This window comes from Tenrec ecaudatus, chromosome 1, assembly GCF_050624435.1.
Source record: "Tenrec ecaudatus isolate mTenEca1 chromosome 1, mTenEca1.hap1, whole genome shotgun sequence".
In the NCBI taxonomy this organism is placed as follows: domain Eukaryota; kingdom Metazoa; phylum Chordata; class Mammalia; order Afrosoricida; family Tenrecidae; genus Tenrec; species Tenrec ecaudatus.
This window is the reverse complement of record NC_134530.1, coordinates 50,859,728-50,883,795: the sequence shown is the minus strand read 5'-3', so window position 1 is coordinate 50,883,795 and position 24,068 is coordinate 50,859,728. Positions and strand designations below refer to the sequence as shown.

General features: G+C 44.3%; 1 protein-coding gene across 2 annotated transcripts in view; it reads right to left on the bottom strand.

Moving 5' to 3' along the window:
• FAM76A (family with sequence similarity 76 member A) overlaps positions 1-24,068 on the bottom strand; it is a 37,094-nt gene that overhangs the window by 2,568 nt on the left and 10,458 nt on the right. For both annotated transcript variants that reach the window (XM_075553015.1, XM_075553019.1), the window contains exons 2-8: positions 23,057-23,121; positions 18,533-18,587; positions 16,385-16,537; positions 12,357-12,514; positions 7,190-7,276; positions 2,753-2,888; positions 347-448 (exon numbers count right to left, since the gene is read on the bottom strand). In XM_075553015.1, coding sequence (XP_075409130.1) covers positions 347-448; positions 2,753-2,888; positions 7,190-7,276; positions 12,357-12,514; positions 16,385-16,537; positions 18,533-18,587; positions 23,057-23,121 — 756 coding nt within the window. The remainder of the gene's footprint in view (positions 1-346; positions 449-2,752; positions 2,889-7,189; positions 7,277-12,356; positions 12,515-16,384; positions 16,538-18,532; positions 18,588-23,056; positions 23,122-24,068) is intronic.

Below are 24,068 nucleotides of genomic sequence, written 5' to 3'. Positions count from 1 at the left end.
CCAATTAAAGTAATCTAGGAGGAGGAGCCCTGGTGGCATCAGGGTCACACATTTGGCTGCGATCCAAAAGCCAGCAGTTTCAACCACAGGCTGGTCTGCAGAAGGACAAGGTTTCTAGCCCCATCCACAGTGACAGTCTTGGAAACTCGAAGGGGCAGTTCTGCCCTGTCCTACAGGGTTCTGCTATGAGTCAGCATTGACTCCAAGGCAGTGAGTGTGTTTTTAATACTTCAGATTGATATGGTCTGGCAATACTTGGGGGGAGAGGGCAACAATCTACAAGCTAGCCATTAACAATGCAATCAGTTAAGGTCCGAAGAGTTAGCACATAGGAATAAACAGTCACCTGTAACTGTTCTGTAACCTCTTTGTGGGTCTTCTCCATCTGGTTCATCTTGGCTCTCATCTGAGACTCCTGGTACTGGAAGTCAGCCTTCAACTCTGTAATCTGAGGAACCGAAGAGAGGGACCAGAGAAATGCCTGTGCAACGAGAAGGCTTTGCAATTTCAGTGCTAAATGCCCCTTCCCCAGATGAAGGAAACCCAAGCTTCTCTTCTCCATCACTAGAGCAAAGCCAGAAGTACTGCACCTCTGTCTAGAGGTTTCCTGAAGAGTACCCAAAATCCTCATGCAGCATTTCTAGTCTTCAACGGCCATTAGCAAGTTTGTAAAGCCGTCACGTACGTAATAGATGGCAGCGAGACCCTGTTATAACGCAGAACTCAAAGGCCAGTCAGTCCCGACTCCTTGTAACCTGCACTCCCTCTGAACCCGTCAGCAGGCTAGCGGTCTGTGTGCGCGAGACGCCACTGCGTGAGGGCTGGTGCTCCTTACAGAATTTCCCACCTTCCAGACAAACAGCTTGGATTATATATTTCATCCAATGCTTACGGTACCCCTGGGGGTAATACCTGTCTTCCCCATCGATAGATGAGAAGACTGAGCTGAGAGGGCCCTAAGTACTGGGCTAACATCACACACAGCATTAGCAAGTGGTGGAGCTGGAGGTCAGCCAGGCCATCTCCTGCCGACGGTGCTTTTAAAGGAGCACAGGGGAGGACATCGAAATCAGAGGGCTGATGCGTGAGTGGCGTTCTGAGGTCCAAGTAGCCACTGGCCCCACGAAGCAAGAGGAGCGTGCGGGCAGAGACCGTTTGACGAGTGTGGAGGCGGACGACGAGGCAGGAGAGGCAGGCCTGGGGTGGGAGAACCTGTGTCCCACAGAAAGGTTCGAAGGCCTTGACCCGGGAAGCTAAGGGAAACCACCTATTTGCTCTGGCTGCTTTTAAAGCCGCAGCTTTGCAAACACAAGTGCTCGCTCTCTTTTGCAGACTTTCTTTGATGCGCATTCTCATCCAGTCCAGGAAGAGAGCAGACTGGGGGCCCTGAGAGTCCTGGAGGACAGGGAACAGAACATGGGCCTCTGCCCGGAGATGCTCCACCTCACTGGCAGGGGGAAGCCCAGCACAATAGAAACAAGGGCAGAAGCCAAGAGGTGGCTTCATTCCTTGGTTCTGCCATTTAGAGCAGTGTGAACTGGATGCCTTATTTAGCCCGTTTCGTTACTTGTAAAATAAGGCAAAAGTATATTGGGGGAGTGGGGAGAAGAAATGCATTTTAAGCTTTCTAACATCCAGAATGAATTTTAGCATTCCAACCTTGGTACAAGTGAACATACATCTGTGGGGGGGCAGGGAGGGGAGAAGCCGGGGAGGGAATTGAAACTCTAGTAGAAAAATTATTGGGGGCATTCTTTTTTGAATTCTTAACTATGCATGACATGGTGATCACAATTCCTGCCTCAAAGGGCTGTTGTAAGAATAAATTTGTTAATATGAACAAAGAACTTTGAATAGGGCCAAGCAAGAAGTGAATGTCTAATGAAAGTTCACTGATTATTAATGAAACTAATATACGAAGGCAAAAACGAGATATTCTCCAAGAGCCTGCAAACAAGAGACTGTATATACTCGTGTATAAGCCGAGTTTTCCAGCACATTTTTAATGCAGCTTTTGTGGTAAAATTAGGTGCCTCGGCTAATATTCGGGTTGACTTATACTCGCGTATATATGGTAACCCCTAGCCATGAATCAGAACAAAAATATAAAAAGTTCCGTAAAGAGAATGTTTCTCAGACAAGAATACAACGGTACTGACGTACTGATGCACATGCTTACAAAGGAAAGGAACTGTCCGTAATAAAAGCCCCGTGACAGAGAGTCATGGAGGAGGGCCCACCTGAGCTGGTCTATGTACTTTCAATAGTACTGTCCCTCGGACGCAGCCATCCCAGTGGTAGGTATGGAGACATCAGCTTTTCCTAGTCAGAGAGCGCTGGACATTCCTGTTACATAACTCCTTATCCAGAACTCCGTGCTCAGTCAGCTACCTTCCGGTTACAAGCTGGTTTCCGAGGCAGTCCACACTGGGATTAGTATGGTTACGTCTCCCTACTCTGGCTGCATACGCTTGGTCAACACGAATCCCCTGAGATGGGGAAGATCCTTCCCAATGCTCAGGAAGACTCGCTTTATGAACGTGATTGAAAAGGATTAATCAAGGGAATGACAGCCCATGAGTCATCTTAGCAGACAGCTAGAGCCTCCCCCCAGTGGTCATGGGACCTACCTCCCTGCGCAAATACTAACGGTAGGTCCCCGCCAAGTTTCAGTGAAGAAAGATACCCGCTGTGCCCCACACCACACATCTCCTCGCATCACGCTGGCCTCCTGTGCGCCAACAAACCCTACCTTCTTCTCTTTCTCCAAAATCATCTGATCCTTCTGATGCAGCATCTTCTTCAGCGTGGCCACTTCTTCCTTCAGCTGGGCAATGATGACAAAATGGTCAGTGCCTGGTGAATCCAGAGCCAGGTCTGGGGAGAAGCTGGTGGAAGAAACAGAGGGGATCATAGCATGGATGGGTCCATTTTTACCTGAGGACGCACCTCGGTCACTTGACTGCAAGAACCCCCAGCACCACGACTGCGCTGACTGCACTGGTAAAGCGGTTCGTCAGGTAGGTAAGCCTAACCCAAACCACAACCCAGGTACATTCCGACAGTCCAGTCACACCATCGCACCAGACGAGTCGATGACGTTCTGTTACCAGGTTCATGATTTACCGATGGAATGACCATCACTTTTGAGTAGACGACTTCCTTAACTTCTGATGAATTATAAATGTGCAGCCTGTACATTTCTCCTCACAGCTACCAAAGAGAACTGGTCCTTCGGCTCTGTGTGTTCTCTGCACATCTGGTGCAGCTGCTGAGAAGTCGCTGCACTGCACCCAGGAGGAGCCTGCTTACAAATCGATGAGGCCCAAAGGAAGCCTTCTGTCCCACACTAGAGTTTGCCTGTTGTCTGTCATTCTCTATATAAAACTCCCTATAGTTCAGAAAGGAATAAAGAGTTGGCAAACTCCAATTCACCTCACCACCTGGCTTGTAACAGACTCCCCGGGGGGTGGTGAGCAGCACTCCAGCTATGAACGTCTCAACTGGGACCAGGAAATCTGTGAACCGTGTGTTTTCTGTGGGTAAGGACTCTTAGCTTTCACTGGCTGCTCAGGGGTGTCTTAGACCCCAAAGGTCCAACTCTGCCCTTCCCTTCAAAGTATCGCCATCCTTGCCTCTAAGGAGCACTCTGTCCTTCCTCCAAGACAGATGTTGCCCTTTAGCACCTCATGGTATTTTCAGTGTTCTCCAGCGCAATTCAAACACAGGGAAGCTTTGTCAGTCTTTCTTACTCAGTGTCCAACGGGCACATGCATATGAGGCTAAGCCAACAGGTCTCAACCTGTGGGTTGCAACCCCTTTGGGGGTCAAATGACCCTTCTACAGGGGTTGCCTGATTCATAACAGTAGCAAAATGACAGTGATGAAGTAGCAACGAAAATAATTTTACGGCTGGGGGTCACCACCACATGAAAGAGTCGCGGCCTTAGGAAGGCTGAGAACCACTGGGCGAAGTGAACCTTAGTCCTCAAAGTCACAGCGCTGCTTTTCACCACTTCACAGAGGTTTTGTGCCACAGATATACCCGTCTTCTGATCTACGCATCTCTTGACCTCTTGACTGCTGCTGCTTCCATGATCACTGATTGTGGATCCCAGCATTAGAGAAAGCTAAAATAATGTGTTCTAACTCTATGTCAGGGAAGGCTAGCAAATAAAGAGGAGATAGAAAAATCATCAGATAGGCCTCAATATTAAGAAATCAGTGAGAGATAGGGTTATTGTGAGGATTAAGTGACAGAGAACTTGTAGAGGCCATCGAACAATGCCTGCACAGAGTGGTCCTCTAAAAATGCTTTCTTCATTAGCATTCAATTTGAACCCCCCACTACATGCCATCCAATGGGCATCCTGTGGCCCCAAAAACAGAAATAAGTGCGAGAGGAGAATGGGTAATATAGCAAGGTAAGTGGGAAAATACTAGAAGGAATTTGCAGAAACATGAAGGAATAACAATTTCAGTAAAAATATAAATGAAAAAATATATCAATATTTTCCAAGGCCTGGAAAGCAAATTATTTGACTAATTAAAAACTGTGAGGCATTCCCTCATAGAGGCGTTTAGGAGAGGAGATGGGTTAATTAGGGTGCGAGGTAGTACCGAGAAGAACACAGCTTTCCCCCAGATCCTGGATGCTTCCTCCCCCCAACTACCATGATCCGAATTCTACCTTGCAGACCTGGATAGGACAGAGGCTGTACACTGGTACATTTGAGGGCTGGAGGTACAGGGAATCCAGGGTGGATGATACCTTCAGGACCAAGGGTGTGAGGGACGATGCTGGGAGAATGGAGGGTGAGTGGGTTGGAAAGGGGGAACTGATTACAAGGATCCACATGTGACCTCTTCCCTGGGAGAGGGACAGCAGAGAAGGGGGGAAGGGAGACTCCGGATAGGGCAAGATATGACAAAATAACGAAGTATAAATTACCAAGGGCACATGAGGGAGGGGGGAAAGGGGAGGGAGGGGAAAAAAAAGAGGACCTGATGCAAGGGGCTTAAGTGGAGAGCAAATGCCTTGAGAATGATTGGGGCAGGGAATGTATGGATGTGCTTTATACAATTGATGTATGTATATGTATGGATGGTGATAAGAGTTGTATGAGTCCCTAATAAAATGTAAAAAAAGAAAAGAGGAGAAAAAAATGATTAGGGCAAAGACAGTAGAGATGTGCTTTATACAAATGATGTATGTATATGTATGAACTGTGATAAGAATTGTATGAGCCCCTAATAAATTGTTAAAATTTAAAAAAAAAGAAAAAAAGTAATTGTAACAGGAGTTAGTGTGTATTGCAGTCAATGAAATGAAACCCAACAGTGTATGAATTTTTGAATGAACACTAATCTTCTCAGCATGTCTTCATGCAATCCGCAAGAAAAAGTAAAGAGAAAAAGAAAATTAAAAACAAAAACAAAAAAAAACCAAAACTGTGAGGCAGCCACAACTAAAGGTATCCTGGAAACAAGACTAAGACTTTGACTTTATACAGAAGTCAAATACAACATTCAGTAACATTTTTTTTCTGATGTGCAGGGCACATACAAAAAATGGTTATCCAACAACCACAAATTGTCAGAATGTTTGCACACCATGGCGATTCATAAGAAGAAATGCAAACACGTGGCCTGGACTGTTAGAACTGCAGGAAAAATTCATGGCACTTGACTTTTATGCGTAAGAAACTCATTTCTGTGGCAGTGGCAAACACTTTCCAAATCAAAAGAGTAAGTTAACTTTTGAGAAACAGCATGTACATTTCCAGAAAATGATGCTGTCATCGCATCTCTTTCAGAGGACAGCATGACAGACCGTATGGCTGAGTCACCAAGAATCCGTGTCCTACGTGAGCACAGGAGTCACTGCTGGTGACCAGATGCTACCAAGCAGTCTGACCAGAGCCTGCGCTTTAGCTTAGGAGATCTGCAGCTGGGAAGCAAGGCCAGTAGTGCTATCTCAAGAATGAAATAGGCCAGTAGAAGGGACCTTGAAGGATTGGGCAATCACCTAAGTGCTATGAAGGAGCGTTTTGCAGGTGGTTCAAGCAGTACTCAGGCATACAGAACCACAAACCTGAAATGATGACGCTTTAAGGCCCCAAATCTTAGCCAAGGCATTTCAAGGAGGGCACCAGAAAGGCTCACACAGCTGGAAGTGGTGATGGGCTTGCTTGTGCCCCATCGACTTCTTCCAGACTGGCCAGCTAACTGCCCAGAGAGCAGTAACATTGACCAGAAAGATAGCTCCTTTCCCAGTTCAAGGAGTTTAAAATCGGTAAAGCAGCCGCCAAGGAGGCACCTCGTAGATTGGACACCAAACTAACGAAGAAGGCGAGGGCAAAGAGGCACACACTTCACAGACATTTTGTACTTCTCTAAATCAACAGAGCCAGCCCTGAAAGTCTATGTGCGGGTCCGCTCCCATAGCCACCAATGGCTGGGAGGGAGAATCATGAAGGAGCTTCCAGACTGGAGACGATTCCAAGGACTTTGGGGAAGAGTATGTCAGGTGGTCTCACTTCAGCATGGCTGGGCCTGATGGAACAGGAAAATGGTGGGCCCCAAGACTCTGTTGGGAAGCAGCCCACTGCACCAACTCGGACGGGGCTCTCTGCATATTAGGACAAAGCAGCTCGTAAGAGGAAGCATCGCTGAGAAGGAGAGAGGAGAGCGAGGAATAAAAATGTGCATTTAGACAAGCTTACAATGAAATAAAAATATTTAAATGCATCTTGTTCTTTTCTGATCCGGCATCTACACTGTTTTGTCTTTCTGAGAAAATGCGAGGGAAACGTGGGTTAGCCCCCACAGACTGAGTTCACACTGTCTGCCTTCCCACTAGGCTCTGCCTGCTTCCTGAGACTGACCCCTGTTCCCACCTGGAGCAGGCCACAAACAGGTCACAGCGAAAAGCATCCAGTTGTTGACTTCTTAACACTAGTGTGAGTGAGTTACTTCATGAACTACAGAATTCAATTGCTACGAAATCCAGTTATGTTACTGCCTTTTAGCAATGACAGGAGACATGTAAACAAAAATTAGTAATACTTATTAGATATCAAATAGCTGGTATAAGCACCCTGGGGTTTGCTGACAGTCACATACTCGTTCCAATGCACCCAGACTGACAATTCACTCACTCACTCTCCCTCCCTCTAACCTGGCTTACCTGTCTCCATTGGTTGTGACTGACTCAAACTTGGACTTCTTCTTTGGGATTTCATTTTGGATCGATGATGTAGACAGTGTTTTCTGGCTTTGAAAAGCAAAAAGAGAAGGGCACCCATGAGAAACCAGAGACTCAAATGCCCCGATGGAAGTCGGTCTAATGCAACAGTAGTTCCGATCACTCACACCCATCACGTCCTAGTAACCATGAGAACTGAGTCAATCCAGTAAGAATTAAAATGCTTTACAGTTTAAAAAGCACTTTTACACTCAGTCTCATATGCATCTTGTCATCCTGTAGGTGTATGTCTACTTTCAAAACAACCTGAGGCTCCTCAAGGTAAACTGGCCTACCAAGGATATATAGCTGGTGAGTAGTGAGGCTTGAACGAGAAATCAGGCCAACGTAGTTTAACCTAATTCAGCTCATTGTTTTGTCAACCTGCTGGTAATCTGAGTCCACAAAATTTTTGAATCAGCTTCCATCCCCAATAAATTCACCAAAAAACTGATCCAGAAACAAAAGCTGAAAGTCTACGAGTGGGCTGCCACCCCAATTTTGATGGTTGTTCAATTGTCAACCCCAGAGGATGTTTTAGACCAGTGGCTCTCAGCCTTCCTATTGCCACGACCCTTTCATAGTTTCTCATGGTGTGGTGACCCTCAACCATAAAATTAGTTTTGTTGCTACTTCATAACTGTCATTTGCTACTGTTATGAATTGTAATATAAATATCTGATACTCAGGATATAGTTTCATTGTTACAAACTGAACATAAGTAAAGCATACTGATTAATCACAAAAGCAATATGTAATTATATATTGTAAAATATTTATTTCTAATTACAAATAAATGAAATTTTCTCATGAAGCGTGGTCTAGCATGGGTAGCAGTCTTAATATAACAACAGTAAGCTACATTGCTACATTTTGCGATAGTATGCATAAAAAGCCAACATCAGTGGCAAAATTGAGATAGCTTCTTTCTCACTAGATCAGCCTATCTGCATGTGGGCAGACCTGCCTGGAGACGGATAGAGGAGCAGTGTCTTGGTTCCTAAGACCATCGGAAATATGTTTTCCGATGGTCTTAGGTGACCCCTGTGGGTCACGACCCACAGGTTGAGAACCACTGCTTTAGACAATCGCCAAACCCAAAGGATACTTTTCTTGTTAGATCTCTCTTCAGTATTGATACCACTGACCATAGCATCCTTCTTGAAACTTTCTCCTTGGTCATTGTGGTGGTTACATAATATGGTGTCAATTTGGGACTTGAGAGGATTAAGAGTGAGGGGGTGGAGTCTACTCTGTCAATCAGGTCATAGTCAATGATGCCTCTGTGTGGGCATGGCCTTCTCCAGAGAATTCTGGGAACTCCTGTAATTTCCTCCTTGGACTTGGGAGACTCTGACTCCCTCTCTCTCTTAGCTCACTCCCTTGGAGATGCTCTACTGACAAGACATGGCACTATGCCCTGGGTGCTGGAGAAGCTGTATGGACCTACCCTGATGCAACCAAACCTCTGGAGCTGGAGAAGCCATATAGAGACCCAGTCAGCGCTTAGAAAGCCACTGGATCCACAAGACTTCCAACCCACTGGTCTGTGATGTTCCTGCATTCGGCATCAGTGCATGTGTTTTGTTAAGTCTGAAGAGGACTTTATAGATTGGTATCAGACATATGGGCTAACACTGGGCTTCTGAACTTGATGTGGACTGAGCTGGCACGTTTTCCCAATATTCAATTGTTCTTGTATATAAACCTCTTTCCTATATGCATATGAGTGTCTATGGATTTGTTTCTCTAGTCTACCTGGACTCACACAGTCATCCTCTTACTCGAGAGGTTACTGCTTCGTAGACTCTGTCCATCACCTTAAAGTAATGAGTGCATTCTGAGTTTTCTCAAGCCTCTGGCTAAGGTCTATCATCCAAGAGCATAGTTTTAACAACAACCTATCAGTGGTAGGAAATGGTGTGACCTGGATCACCTGCATCAAATCATCTAGGATGTGTACACAAGGCAAATTCCTGAACCCTAACCTACTGCTGTTAGATGTCAACAAGCTGGTTCCAACTTACAGTGACCCTATGCACAACAGACCTAGACACTCCCTGGCCCTGTGCCTCAACGGTTCTTAAGTGTGAGCCCACTGCTGCAGCCACTGTGTCAATCCACCTTGTCAAGGGTCTTCCTCTTTTGTGCTGCCCCTCGACCAAAAACGATGTCGCTTCTCCAGGGACTGCTCTATCCTGATAGCATACCCAAAGTGTGTGTGACGAAGTCTCATCATCCTGGCTTCAAAGGAGCATTCTGACTGGATTTCTTCCGAGAGATGATTGTCGGTGGCACATGCAATATTCTTTATCAACACCGTAGTTCAAACGCATTGACTCCTGTGTGGTTCTCCTTAATGCCCACTTTTCGCAGTCATATCCAGTGATTGAAAATACCCTGGCTTGGGTCAGGTGCACGTACGTCCTCAAAGTGACATCCTGACTCTTCAACAGTCTATCCTGACTCTCCCTCAGAACGCATTGCTACTGTGTTGATGCTGACGCACAGCACCCCTAGAGGACAGAGTAGAACTGCCCGTGAGTTTCCAAGACGGCAACTGTTGACACGAGTAGAAAGGTCTTTCTCCTGTGGAGCGGCTGGTGGTTTTGAACGGTCGACCATGCAGATCCCAGCCCAACATGTAACCACTATGCGACCATGGATCCCAACATTCTACCCTAGATGGTACTAAACTAAATTTGAGCTGGGGACTCAGGCAGCTCGATTTTAAAATAACAGCTACTTCCAGCGAATCTTACACGCCATCGACGGTCCATGTTTCTGATGCCGTCACCCATTCTCTTGCTCCAGCACAATTCTCTCCTAGGCTAACTCCCGACTGGACAATTCTTCCTGGGGCTGTAAACGCAACCTTAGTTATGAATCTATCTATTTATCCAAGAAAAAATCCAGGGAATTTCCCTTCATTCACCCAAATCCGGCCTATCTATCTGCCCACCAAATGACATGTTTCCCAGAATCCTCCCTCGAAAATATATTCCTGAATCTGTCTCTTCTCATCATCATCACTGCCTCAGTTGAAGTTTTCGTGTCTTAACTAGACTCTTACAAAAGCTTTTACTTAGCCCCATCCCGCTCCCTCCAATGTATTCTCCACACTCCAAAACCAACCAAACTTACTGCCATTGAGTCGATGTGCACTCTTAGCCCGTCAGTTCCCGAGACTGTTTACAGGAGTAGAAAGTCTCGCATTGATGAACTCTTAACAAAGATTTGGTCCTTCTGCATATGTCCTCTCAGTAGCTTCCCTCCTCGCTTGGTCTGCAGGATGCCATTTCCTGCCATTCCCCAGCTCCCACCCATCACAAAAGGATATCCAGTTCTCCAAGGCTGTGTGTGGGCTCGTGTGGCCTGTTCCTGAGCTGATGATTCTGGCTCCTCTCAAAGAGCCGGCTCTGCTTCTCCTCGCCTAGCTCCTCATGGCAGTTAATTACTGCTGTCTCCCATGCCTTGACCTTGACCTATTTCCACTGGGGTGCTCACTGAAATACAAGGCGATGACTGACAAGGATGGCAAGTCTGTCTTCCCCACTAGATTTTATGCTCCTGGCTGTTTTACTCATCTATTCATTCCTGATAGAGTGCCTGGACAGGGGAGGGTACTCAGCTACGCTTCTAGAATGAATACAATCATAAAACCAACTAAAAAAGATTAAAATGCACGGAATGCTTCCTAGGGTATAGCTGGTGTGTGTGTGTGTGTGTGTGTGTGAAGTGGTACCGTCATGCACCATTTCATGTCCGCCGTGTGCGCTGTGCAACAGGATGCTGGGTGATTTGGACTCGGTGTGAACCCTGTATCATAGTCTGGTTGTGCTTGTCCTTTAGCAACACGAGCACGCTTCGTGCCTGAGCAGCAATGGTCAGCGTGCTGAGGGCTCACGGTAGTGTTTGTTTAACACTCTGTTAGCAACAACTCCATATCCGGAACGGGCCCTCAGGCAATTTCATCAGCCTTGTAGCTCCAGCCCTGTAGCTCTAACTCGTGGAGGATGTTTTCTGTGTTTTCGCAGCTCCTCATGAGTGTGACGTGAGACATGTCTAAATTGACAACAACAGCTTTCACTAGCTTTCCATCTCCCTGTTGTTTATCATAGCCTTTGACTTCACGCTGTCCCTTGCTGCTGCTGTCTCCAGCCCTGGGTTTGCTGCCTTTGGGGTCCCTGGTGCACGCCACGGTCATCTGGGAAAGACGATTAAGCAGACACTGCCACATGCTCGGGAGCTGCATGATACATGCACTTGCTGGCACTGCCGCTAAGTATACACCGTTAGAGGATAGACAGACTGCTAGGTCACAGAGAGAACTGTATACACAGTCTTAGGTAAGCATATGGTACAGACGCAGCCAGGAATATAGGTGTGTATTATGACTATCAAGACATATGTATTACATAATCTCAAGGGACTATACCATTTTATGCCCGACACAGCGCATTCACTTGGTACATAAGAGACAAGAGATACATGTATTGTGCGGGAGAAGCTGCTGTGTATGTTGTGTTCCATTATTCTAACCTGATGCGGCCACCGATGAATTAAATGACCAGATGTTGCCTGGATGGATGCTGTGCAGTGCAAGGCTGTCCTAAGTAATTTACCTTAACAAGCCCCATTTTACAGATGACAAAAATTGTCCACGAAGCCACCCAAAGAATTCGCCAGAGACAGGTTTCAATTAAGAGCCAGCTAGCTTCATAATAGTGCAGACCCTCTGTAAGGCGATGTAAAAAGATAGCTTTTTGATGGGTTCCCACAAGGACAAACTTAGTGTGTCTATGAACCTCTCTGGCCAAATAAGCATAAAAACACCTGGTGCCTTAGAAGATCCGATCTTCTAAGGAGATAAGCCACTTTGGGTGAGGGACGTAGAATGAGTTCCTTAAGTCTTTCAGACACAAAACAAAATCAAGAGTCTCTATGGCTCTTCAAAAATAGAAAAATGATAAAATATGGCAAATCTGCCCTCTAGGCTAGTAACTAAAGAGGAGGGAACAGAAAGTGATACAAAAGGGCACTCTCCATGCCTGACTGTGAGCGTGACCTGTCAGCACCTCTCGTCTTGTCCGATGCATCTCGAGGTTACCTGTTGTAAAGGCCACCGCCACTCAGTCGACTGTACTGCTCCTTCTCCTGGTGGCCAGCACGGGAAGAGCTGCTCAGGTGCTTCCTCTGCTCTTTGGTCTTCTGGAGGACCCGTTTGTAAGAAAGCGTGCAGAGCCAACACAGCAATTTCCCATCGACCTGAAAGACGGAGGGAAGGATGAAGAAGGAGGAAGAAAGTGACTGGAAATGAGACGGGTGGGAGTGAGGGCTCCTGACTGAGAACCACCTGCATGTGCCACCCTGGGTACGTCATTTACACCCTCGTAGGCTGAACTTTCTCGTCTGTAAAATCAGGCATAAAAGCAGTGTCTCCCAAGGGGAATGATTAATAATAATGTCGTTAATGTTCTCTAATGTAAAATGACCATGACGTCTCCAAGGTGAATCAGAGACATGCATAAATCATAGCTAGGTAAATGGACTGGGAGCGGGCACTTAATTCTAGTCCCAAACTAAGAACAATCACTTCTATGACACAACCCTGCTTGCTGCTTGCTTTCATGCAGAGGTCACTGACGACATGGGGGTATAGCAAAGGTGGCGAAGACAGACACTAGCTGATGCCGGGATATCAAAGAACAGTGCCTCGGGCTGTCAAAACAACATCAAGAAAGTCGCCATCTAAACGAGTGCCAACTAAACCCACACAGAACTATGCCAGCTTTTGTGATCCCAGGGCTGTAAATGTTAAGACCCAAACCCAAAGGAGGGCATGGTATCAGAGCTTACATGGATACCTGGTGTTAGAAGGCTCTGGATGACAAGGAGGCCCCCATCCGTGTCCGTGGAGGAAGCCTCCAGTGAGTGCCCTCTGACCACCGGGAGGGAGGCCAACAGCCCTGCCGTCGGACACTCATCTCCTTTCTGACTATTTACCCTACTTACTTCTGCTTGCCTTTCCATTGAGGATGCCATGCTTCACTTTGTTGTTGTTGGCGTTGTCTGTCTGCTTTTGTGTGTTTTTCTGTATATGAAATGCAGGGCAGATCGAGCTATAGAGACTAACCAGATGAATGATTTCTTGGGGGTAGGGCAGCGGAGGTTGGGGGCTAATAACAGTGAGTATGAGAAGAAAACGTTCTAAAATGGACTGTGGTCATGGCTGCACAACTCTCATGATTCAAATATTGAGTTATATATGCGGATTGTATGACCATAAAACTTTAATGGTGTCTATCTGCGAGCAAGGGCTACCACAAGGCTTTCATGATATAACGTCGGTGAGGCAGTCGGCACAGACTTGGGGCACACAAAAGTTGCTCAGTAATGATCAGCTGCTAATTTAATGGATCTTTTAGTTATGTGTTCCCTGATTTTGCCAACAAAGCCCAGAGCAAAGTTCCCATAAGAACGATGAAAGACACAAACATCCCAAATGGTACTCATTAAGGAAAACTCCGCAGGAACAAAGGAGCTGGACAATGTAAAATCCCCACTTCAGTTTCTATACCTGCTAGGCGAGTCACCAAATGGTAGGTGGGTACTTTTTCTCAGATGGAAGAATGTTCCAGAAAAAGACCAAGCTTCCAGGGACCCAGACCTAGTGGTGGCATGCGGTGGCACTTGGCTGAAAGAGTCCATTTCTTTGGGCAGAAGCAGACCAGGGTGCAGAGCTCAGAAAGCAGCTGTGGCTCCCATAATCTTGTTCGGTTGGCTCGGGAGCGTAACCCCTAGAACAGCGCCTGGTTCCAAGTAGGTATCCGTTGTTAATAGACACAGAAATGGACTGTGAGCCCGGCTTTCATTCCGGTTCATTGCACGGTGATCAAATACAGCCTGAAGGCTTGGTTTTCACACACTACAGAAGGCCTTGCCCAAGAAAGGGCCGTCCCTGAAGAAGAGTTTGAAAGCAAGCTATCCGCTCAGAAGGAGCATCATCCAAAACCTGCAGAGGAGCCTCGTAGTGTCGCTGTTGGTCTCCTCCAAACCTCATCCATCAAGACCTAGTCTTTAAAAATAATAAGACTCTCGAGAACACAGCAGCTGGCACTGCTGAGTACTTACCATGTCACAGATTCTACTCTGAGGGCTGTACACACGATCACCCGACTTTCCTAACCTGCTCGTCCCCATTTTCAGATGAGGAAAGTGAGGCACTCCAAGACTTACTTGCCTGAAGTCACCCGGAGAGTAAGTGACAGAGTTGATTTCAACCTTTCCTAAAACTCATGAACATTGGATTGACAATGATTTAGGTCAGGGGGTCCTCAAACTTTATAAACAGGGGGCCAGTTCACTGTCCCTCAGACCCATTAGAGGACCAGACTATAGTATATAAAAAAACTATGAACAAATTCCTATGTACGCTGCACATATCTTATTTTGAAGTAAAAACAAAACAGGGCAAAGACACCCAGAGAGCCAGATAAATGTCCTCGGTGGGCCTTATGTGGCTCGCGGGTCGTAGTTTGAGGACCTCTGATTTAGGTTATATAAATAGGAGTGGGCTTCAAAAATTCATGGAAAAATTATATCATGTTTCTATTTTTCCATGAACTTTTAAAAGCATTCTCATTTATTCAAACCCTTAAAACAGAATGGTTAACAGAAAAAACAGAAATTGAATTCTAGTGGAACCAGAATTCACTATTTCAGGGAACAAGAACGTAGATATACATTTGACATGTATATTTATATCCTTTATGTGGTTATTTGCCGAGCTCAAAATGAAGTGTTTTATATACTTACCTCAGTTAAATATCCCCTGTCCTTGTGAAGTAGTCACTATTATTGCCATTGGAAAGGCGAGGAAACTGACACACAACAAATGTAAGTAACTTGCCCGACATCATCCAGCTAGTCTCAGGAGTGGGCGGGGATCCAGATTTGTGAGACTGTAAAGTTTGTGGTCCTATTATATGCTACCTGATGACTGACTAATTCAGCTTCTCCAGTATCTTGGTTCAGGAGAAAGGGGCCCTGGTTGGTAAGTAGGAGTCTTTTGGTCACTGAAAAGTTATTGCCTTCCATTGTGAAGTAATGGATTTGGTTAGGAGTCAGTTCTTAAGAGCCGAAGCTCTGCCAGCTTCTTTTGCAAGTTTCTGAACTGCATTTTTTCATTCAATAAATATTTTTTATCCACCTACTACTAACCATTAGAAAGACAGCAGAGAGAGAAAAAAAAGAAAGAAAGACAGCAGAGACCGCGTGAACAAAAAGCTCACAGCCTTGTGTGGTGAACAAACATGTAAACAAATCATTTCTCACAGCATCGTGTGCTGCGAAGAAAAGAAAAGAAGGTGATAGTGTTCCGGAGGGGGATTACTCAAAGAAGATGGCTGTGAGCTGAGATCTGACACGAGCTGTCGACTGTGAAAGTCTGGGGAAAAGCGCACCCGGGAGGAGGATGGCCAGCGGCAAGTGCAGGAGGAGCCTGCCACGTCTGCAGACGGAGAGAAGACCAGCACAGTGAAATATCATGGACCGTACGAGTGAGAGGCAGCACCGGTCTTGCAGGCCACAGGGGAAGTTTGAGTTTATTCTATGTGTATCTGGAAGCCACTGGAAGGTTTCAAGCAGGAGAATTACACGGCCAGACTCTCCTCCTACAGCACCTTCTTATGGACTTTCATGCCAAGAGATAAAAGCATTCAGAGTCAATAGGAAAATACTAGATATAATACCTTGTTGAAGTCACCATCTCTCCTTTACAGGGCTGCACAGAATTCTACCAGTATGAATCTATTTATATACGGGATATTGATAAGTCATTCAAGTTCTGGTGAAATGCTAAGCAAAAAAAACACTAGAATGTAATGTCCTACTATTGACAAATGAGAAAAACAAAGGCTGAAACCACTCTCCAAAGCCAGTAACAGAACTAGAGGAGGCACTGAGAAGTCTTTCTCAATCATCTGTTTGTTTTTGTTTTGAAATCTTTAAAGTATTCATTCATCTTAAAACGGTAGTAATACATTTAAATTATGTCTTTTTAACACAAATAAATGGTCTACCTTAATTTCACAGAAGGAAACAAATATCTATATCAAGAAAATTATAGGGATTTACCTTCTTTCTATCATCCTTCCTGTCGAATGCACACTGCTGCTTGCACTGTTCACAAGAATAGGGTGGTCCATACTTTTTCTCTGAATTTGTACAGCGCTGACATTTATTGCCAATGAATGCAGCAATTATGTTGCAGTACTGACAAGGTTTGGGCTGAAAGTCAAATAAGCATAAAAAGCATATTAAAAAATGCTAGTGGATCTTTCAAAGCAATGATTATGTGAGGTTAAGTTAAAGAGTTTTGCTGCAAAACCACAGAAATCTTTATTAAACAAAAATCTCAGAATATAAAGCTATTATTTCCCAACATAACCTCCATCAACATCTCTATACATGTCTGAGGGTGATGTTTCCATCTTCCCTAACCCTCTCTGATGAATTCTACACACTCCAACTGACAGTGCCGAAACCGCAGTCTGGGTACCCTCAAGGACCTGAAATTGTGTTCCTTTAGATCTGGGAATTTGGGGAACAAAAAGAAGTTGAAGGGGCAAGTTATGGCTACTGAATGGATGGGGGAAGGCTTCCTCCAAGGTCAGCCCTTGATACCATCCAAATGCACAAGTGCAGTGCCCTGATAGAAAATGTTCCTCAGCACACGTTTGCTGGCCTCATCAATGTGGTTTTCGATTTTCTTAGTCTTCATAATCAGCTCCATCAATTGTTCTGTGTTTTTTCTAGAACCTCTATCATGATTATTCCTTTGGAATCCAAATATCAGCCATCGTTGCCGTTTGGGCTGACCTCTTGGCCTTGAATGGAGCTGATCCCGCAGATCCCCTCTGAAACCGCTGTTCTGACTGGATCCTCCTTGGAAGGCACCCGAGTGAGACACAGACAAGCGGAACATGGAGAGAACGTGTCTGCAGCCATCGCTCATCAGAGACACGGGATAAACCCACACATTCGTGACCTGGAACCCTAGTAACAATACTTTAGGATGGACTCTCAAGCAGTTCATCACACACAGTACAAATGCACTCTGAACTTTGACACTGAGCAAATTAAGTTTGGTTCTTAACATAGTACTAAGTCGGCAATTCTCACCTGTGGGTTGTGAGCCCTTGGGGTCGAATACCATTCACAGAGGTCCCCCAATTCATAACAGTAACAAAATTACAGTTATGAAGTAGCAACGGGGAGGGGGGTCACCCACAACATGAGGAACTGTATTAAACGGTCATGGCATTAGGAAGGTTGAGAACCACTGTACTGTTTTTCTGCACAGGACTATTGATTTATTTTTTTTGTTAATAAATGACCAAACAGCAAAATCCCATCAGTGTGTATGCTGGGTCTTTTATGAGAAATTCAGCAGAACCAGCTCTTTTGAGAAGCCCACAAGTACTTCCAAACTTCTGAAAAACCCTCTTGGCCATTATCAGTGAGTATGCATGCTGGGAGAATTCCTTCTGGGTCACAGTACACTGAATGCCAACACAGAAGGAAGAAAGCATTCTCCAAAGGAATAGTCAACTGTTAGCAAGCAAAGTGGCCATGGCAGGGATTCCTCTTTCCCCGTTTCTTTCCATACTGATCCCTAAAGCCTCTCACGGAAAATTAGGATCATAGTTCTAACAGACGGACGGTTAACAGGCAACTCTTTAGCATCAACTATCAGCTAAGTGCTAAACTGAAACAACACTAAGAAAATATTTTTGTTGGGGTTGGGGGTGTAACTAGGACATTAAAAAAATATTAAATCATTTTATTGGGGGCTCTTACAATATTTTAACCATTCATCAATCAATTATATCTAGCGAACTTCCATCATCATTTTCAAAACATTATCTTTCTAGTTGAGCCCTTGGATGTCCTCTTTTTCCCCTCCCTTCCCCCGCTGAGAAAGTTTTTATATGTAATTTATTCTAATAAAAGTATTATCATTACATCAATTAGGAATAAAAAATCTAAACCACTGATGTCAGCCCTGTCAGACAGAGTAGAACTGCCTCATAGGGTTTCCACGGATAGAAATCTTTATCGCAGCCGAATGCCTCATCTTTCTCCTGTGGTGTGGCTGCTAGGCTCAAACTGCTAACTTTCTGCACCACCAGGCTTCTTCCTGTGACACGGATATCCCACAGAACATATGTTCCCCAGAGATCCACATAGTCATCATAGAAAGTACAGATAAACCCCACTTACCGTTCCATACAACTGCACGTTCTGAGCACACTTCTTGCATATTGTGTTGGTTTTACTGCGAAAAAAGGAAGATGCATAAGGTTTTCTTAAGAAAAAAGTTGTTTTACTTAGGACGTCTGAAAATGGATTCTTCCTTAAGATCATGTAAAAATGGTACTAAAATATAACAGAAACCCTCTTGTGTGTACTACGGTAAGATATGGTCAGGCCAACTGAAGTTTTAATATCTGGGCAATAACTCTCTTCTTCATATTGCTACAGAATATGGGGATACTAACTTTACTGTCTAAGAGAAAATGGGGCTTTTAAATAAGGCTCTGATTAAAATGGAGAGTGAGTTATTTCTGATTATAGTATCTCCAAGTATCACTAAATTGTCACATATGGAGAGGACCCTCTCATACGTGTTAGACTGAAATCGATTAGTAGGGAAAACAAACAATCCTCAATTCATATGAAGAACTGAAAATTTTTTATGAGGAAAAAAGTCTGTGTTTAGAAGACCAACTCAGAGAGTCTATCCATCTTGGTCTTAGTAATATGTAGTATATCCATGTGTTACACACTGGGCTGCTAACCTCAAGGTGAGCCGCATGGTGGGAGATTTTTCTACTCCCATAGAGTTATAGTCTCAGAAACCCACATGAGCAGCTCTACCCTGTCCTATAGGGTCATTATGAGTCAGAATCAGCTCAACAGCAGTGAGTTTATTTGTTTGTTGGGGGGGGGGGATCGTTAAGTAATCTAACTATTGTCAAGTTAATTCCAACTCATGGAGACGCCCTATGTGCCACAGAACTGTGTTCCATACAGTTTCACTAACAGATTTTCCTCAAGTACATCGCCAAGCCTTTCTTCTGGGTGGACTTGACCTTCTGACCTTTTGGTTAGCAGTTGAGCATGTTTGTTTGTTCCTTCATTCCAGATGTGGAGAAACAGAAGTGATGACCAAATATTCTGTCAATACTCTCAATTTCTCAAAGAATAGACTAAAATAACATTTACTGCACTGAAAAGGTCGAGAGGCCAGAATCTTACCTAAATGTCTGAACAAATAAATCTGTCTTGGAGGAAAAATATTTCCAAATAAAGTCTAATCCTTCACACAGGGAGGTACAAGGTGACATACTTATGTACAAGAGTAGCTTAAACAAAACTCTAAAGCTAAAAAGTCTATTCTGTGCTTTATGATTATTTCTCCCACATAATCTCTATGAAAATAAGCACAAAGTTTAAAAAGACCAACAAAAACCTCAACAGAGGGAACTCTGAAATTAAAATGAGACACACAGGCAATATATATATATTTTTTTCCAGGGTAATTTAAAAGGCAAAACAAAAAGTAAAGTACTTCGGGGGGGGGGGGGGGGAACAAACAGCTGTACTCTGGAAAGAGAATTATCATCAGTCATTCTGTGATATTTAACAGCATTTTGGTTTACACACAGATTTATTATTGAAGAACTGGGGTATACATCTATTTGTACAAATGATCCTCACATCTTAAATATGCAAAGAAAATGTATTTTATGATCCATGTTGAATTAATTTGTATGTATGGTATAAAGTAAATCTTGAATTTCATAACTCATGCCACACACAAAAATTCAAGTATCAGTCAATCCACAGGAGCACACCAGCCATGTGATCCAAGGATTGTAAGATACAAAATCAGATGAGAAGAGGGAATTGTCTTAGAGCTTAAATTCTTAGCACCTGGTTTGAAGAAGGCTGTGGATGACAATGAAGGAGTGTGGAGTACTCACACGGACTAAGCCCCCACTGAATTCCCTCTGACCGTTTACCAGGGATACAATAGGCTTGCCCTCAGACAGATACAATTGGAAGTGAACTAATGCAGACATAGTTAGGCTAACCTTTAACATATCACTTGTTTTCCATATTGACTCATTTTCTATTTTCTACTTTATCTTGAAGTTTTTGTTTTATTTTGTCATTGGGTTTTTTATATGATTTTTAAAAAATCATTTTATTGGGGGCTTGTACAGCTGTTATCACAATCCATCCATCCATCCATTGTGTCAAGCACACTTGTACATTTGTTGCCATCATCATTCTCAAAACATTTGCCTTCTACGTGAGCCCTTGACATCTGCTGCTGCTATGATTTTCTTTTTATGAAATCCAGGACTGATAAACTTATAGACAGTAACTAGATTAGTAGTTCTTTAAACTAGAGAAATAGGAATCTAGTAATAATGGGCACAAGAATGAAGGAAATGCTCTAAAATTGATGGTGGCGATAACTGTACAACTTTTTAATATATTTAAAGCAATTAACTGTATCATACAGGAATTATATGCCAATCAAGCTATTAAAATTTCTTTAAATAAAAAATTTAAACTCATCCTGTGGTTAATTTCAGTTTTTCTATCCAAGTCTCTGTAACTTCCACCAAATGACTGGGTGGGATTATGCAAACAGGGCATGTGTAACGAGAGGGTCAGTTTTCATTACTACGTCCCTGGTTATAAGGATGGGCAACTTTTGAAGCAGAGAGAACTCTGTGAAGCAGGCGCAGAGAGAACCTTAGATAAGCACATCCAAGGTCTCTGAAGTGGCAGAAGCTGCCGAGACTATAGGGCACCTTGTCCTCATCCGGCCTGAAACTATGGAACTGTGGAACAACAGATAGGCTGGCTTCCTGGCCAAAGGAGGCGAGGAACTAAGTGGCTGAGAGACTGAAAACCACAGAGAGATTTGGCTACCACGTGCTTTAGAGCCAGAGACTCGGGGCTTCAGTTCGAGATCAGTGACTGCATCCTGTTTCCTGATCCTGACATGTGGTAACCTATTGATTTCCCAAATAAGCATCCTTAATTTGAGGATTGTTTGAGAGTCTGGGTGGCCATTGCCACAAATTATTATTTTTCAGGGTGCTTTGCTCAATTGATGTACGTACAGACTGTGATAAGAGCCTTATGAGCCCCAATAAAAAGATTTTTTTTAATTATTATTTTTTAAATCATTTTATTGGGGGCTCAAACAGTTCTTATCACCATCCATCCATCCATGTATGGTGTCACACACTTTGGTACATTTGTTGGCATTATCATTATCGCCACAATGATTCCACCTGGCATAGACGCGAGGTGCAGAGGCCTTGGAGGGGCAATGGCTATCAGAATAGGTTACAAAGGATGGATGCTGAAGATATCGGACTCATGCCTCACGGCAAGAGAGAAATCAGAGGTTAGATGTATCCACCTCAGTTGCCATTTATTACATGTGAACACACACACACACATTCAAGATGGATCTTAGAACTAAATGAAAAAGCTATTGCATAGAGCTCCTAGAGATAATCCTTATGATTTCATTGATCTAAAGTTCCAAAGCAGATGAAATTAATGTACGATAGAAACAAAAAACAGGGCAGTGGGTTCCATGGGGGAGCTAAGAGGTACTGGGCGTGTGTGCCTGGGGTAGACCGCCAGACGGCTTGCTGAGGCAATGTCAAGCCTCTGGTTCTTGGTGGGAGTTACACAGATGTGTCCTGTTTGGTAAAACTCATCAAGTGATGTACTGAAGATCCAGATACAAGAATCTGTAACATGCAAATTTCACCTCTGAAATAATGAAGACATGTCAACAAATAAAGAACTCTAGCTAGCGACATACATGTTGAAGTGCTTTGTTGGGAAGTGTCTAATGCCTGCAACCTTCAAATGAATCAAAAATAGGCTGGCTAGGTGCCTGGATGGGGAGGAAAATGTAAACTCTAGAATCTCAATGGTGGGTATATGGATGCTCACTGTCCAATTCTGTCAACCTTTTTAACATTTGAAAATATCCACAGATAATGAGGAAAATGAAGCTGATTAAAATGAAGCTTCCAGGTCCTAGAACCTAGGATCATGTGTGAACTAACATACAGACTCCACCCTGCTCTAAGGATGCTCAACAACAACTGTCATTCCACGGAAGCTGGACTTTTTACCAGGACTGTCACCTTTCTAAAAGAATCTTTGGGCTTATAAATTCTTCAAGCTTGGTGTATAAAATATGCCAGCACATAAAGCTTATTATTTTGCTGCTGTGGGATTGACTTTTATTTTTTAATGTCACGAAGACCGTAAGGCTAATATAAAATGATCAACAATCTGAAAAGTAACAAAAAATTTAAGCAAAGACAATAATTCAGGAGTAAAACGTGCATAATTGTACAGGTACGTCTTTCAATGGATTATAAGAAATTACAAAACTCTGTATATTATAATGGAACTGATTACAGAACTGTCTAATACAATATAACTGGTCACAGATCTTTATAATAATGACATTCAGTTTAATTATAGAGCTGAATATCAAAATGGACGTAATGGCTACACAAGCGGGCTCAAACTGAGCAAAGATGATGAAATGTCTTGTTCTGTTACATGTGAGGTCACTGTGAGTCAGAAAAACTCCATGGCAACTGAGAAGAAGCAGGAAAAAGCAGGGGATTATGATTTTCTAGAGAAAGGCCTATTAACATCTTTCCCGGTCAACACAACCTGTACCTTTCCTGCTGGTACTCAGTCCTGCAGTAGGTGCACTTCACAACAGGGTGTGCAATCCGGCATTCCTGAAACGAGAATGTTAAAAGGAGGTTTCAAACCGAAATAGCCTTCAGTAGGTGGCAGAAGACCCGGGTACAGTTTGAGCAGAGCCACTGTGCTGTGAGTGAGTCACTGAAGCAGTTCTGGGCCTTATTTTCACCACGGTAATAGTGACACCGCCCTCCCCATTGTGCAGTATTCATGTGGGCGTCAAGCGAGCCTTTACCAAGAACAACTCATGAACTGAAAAGCAAACTTGTGTTTGAAAAAGCCCTAGGCAGGGAATGAGCAACCTTGGGGGCTAGTCCCTGTTTTAGGCCACAGCGATTTTGAGCAAGTCAACTTGGAAGGGAAAAGTGAACTAAACACTGTTTATGCAAGTAAAATGGACTTTAAATGACATATTCACCTAAGTGTGTATAGCTTTATATAGATATTTTTAAGGTCAAACAGAAAGGACTCAAGTGCTTGAGTTCTCTCCTGTCCAGTTAAAAAACAGTGGCCACAGGTCCCCACTGGCCATCTGGGCCATTCACTTATGCAGTATCCATGTCAGAGACACAAACCAGCTGGCTTGGTGACGCTGAATGATCCCCTCACAGCATCCATTCACTTAGACATAAAGTCGACTACAGCGACCGCATGCAAAATGAGCACTTGGACCTTGGGGATCACAAATGACAAGCAGCTGATTCCGGTGAGAAGCGAGGGGCCCGCGGCAGAAATTGAACAAGCACCCATCCGCTTCACGGGCTGCACCCGGGGACTTTTCCAAGCCAGCCTTGCCGCCTTCGACACGTTCGTGCCGGTCCTCCCAGGTCGCGGCCAGGCAGGGGAGGGCGACCACAGGGAGCAAGTCAAAAAGGATGCGCGGGACAGCTTGGTCCGAGAGAGGCAGGGAACCCGCCGCCTCCGGGGGTTGCTAAGCACCGGGACGCCCCGGCCGAGGGGTTCGGGCAGGGCGGGGACTTCC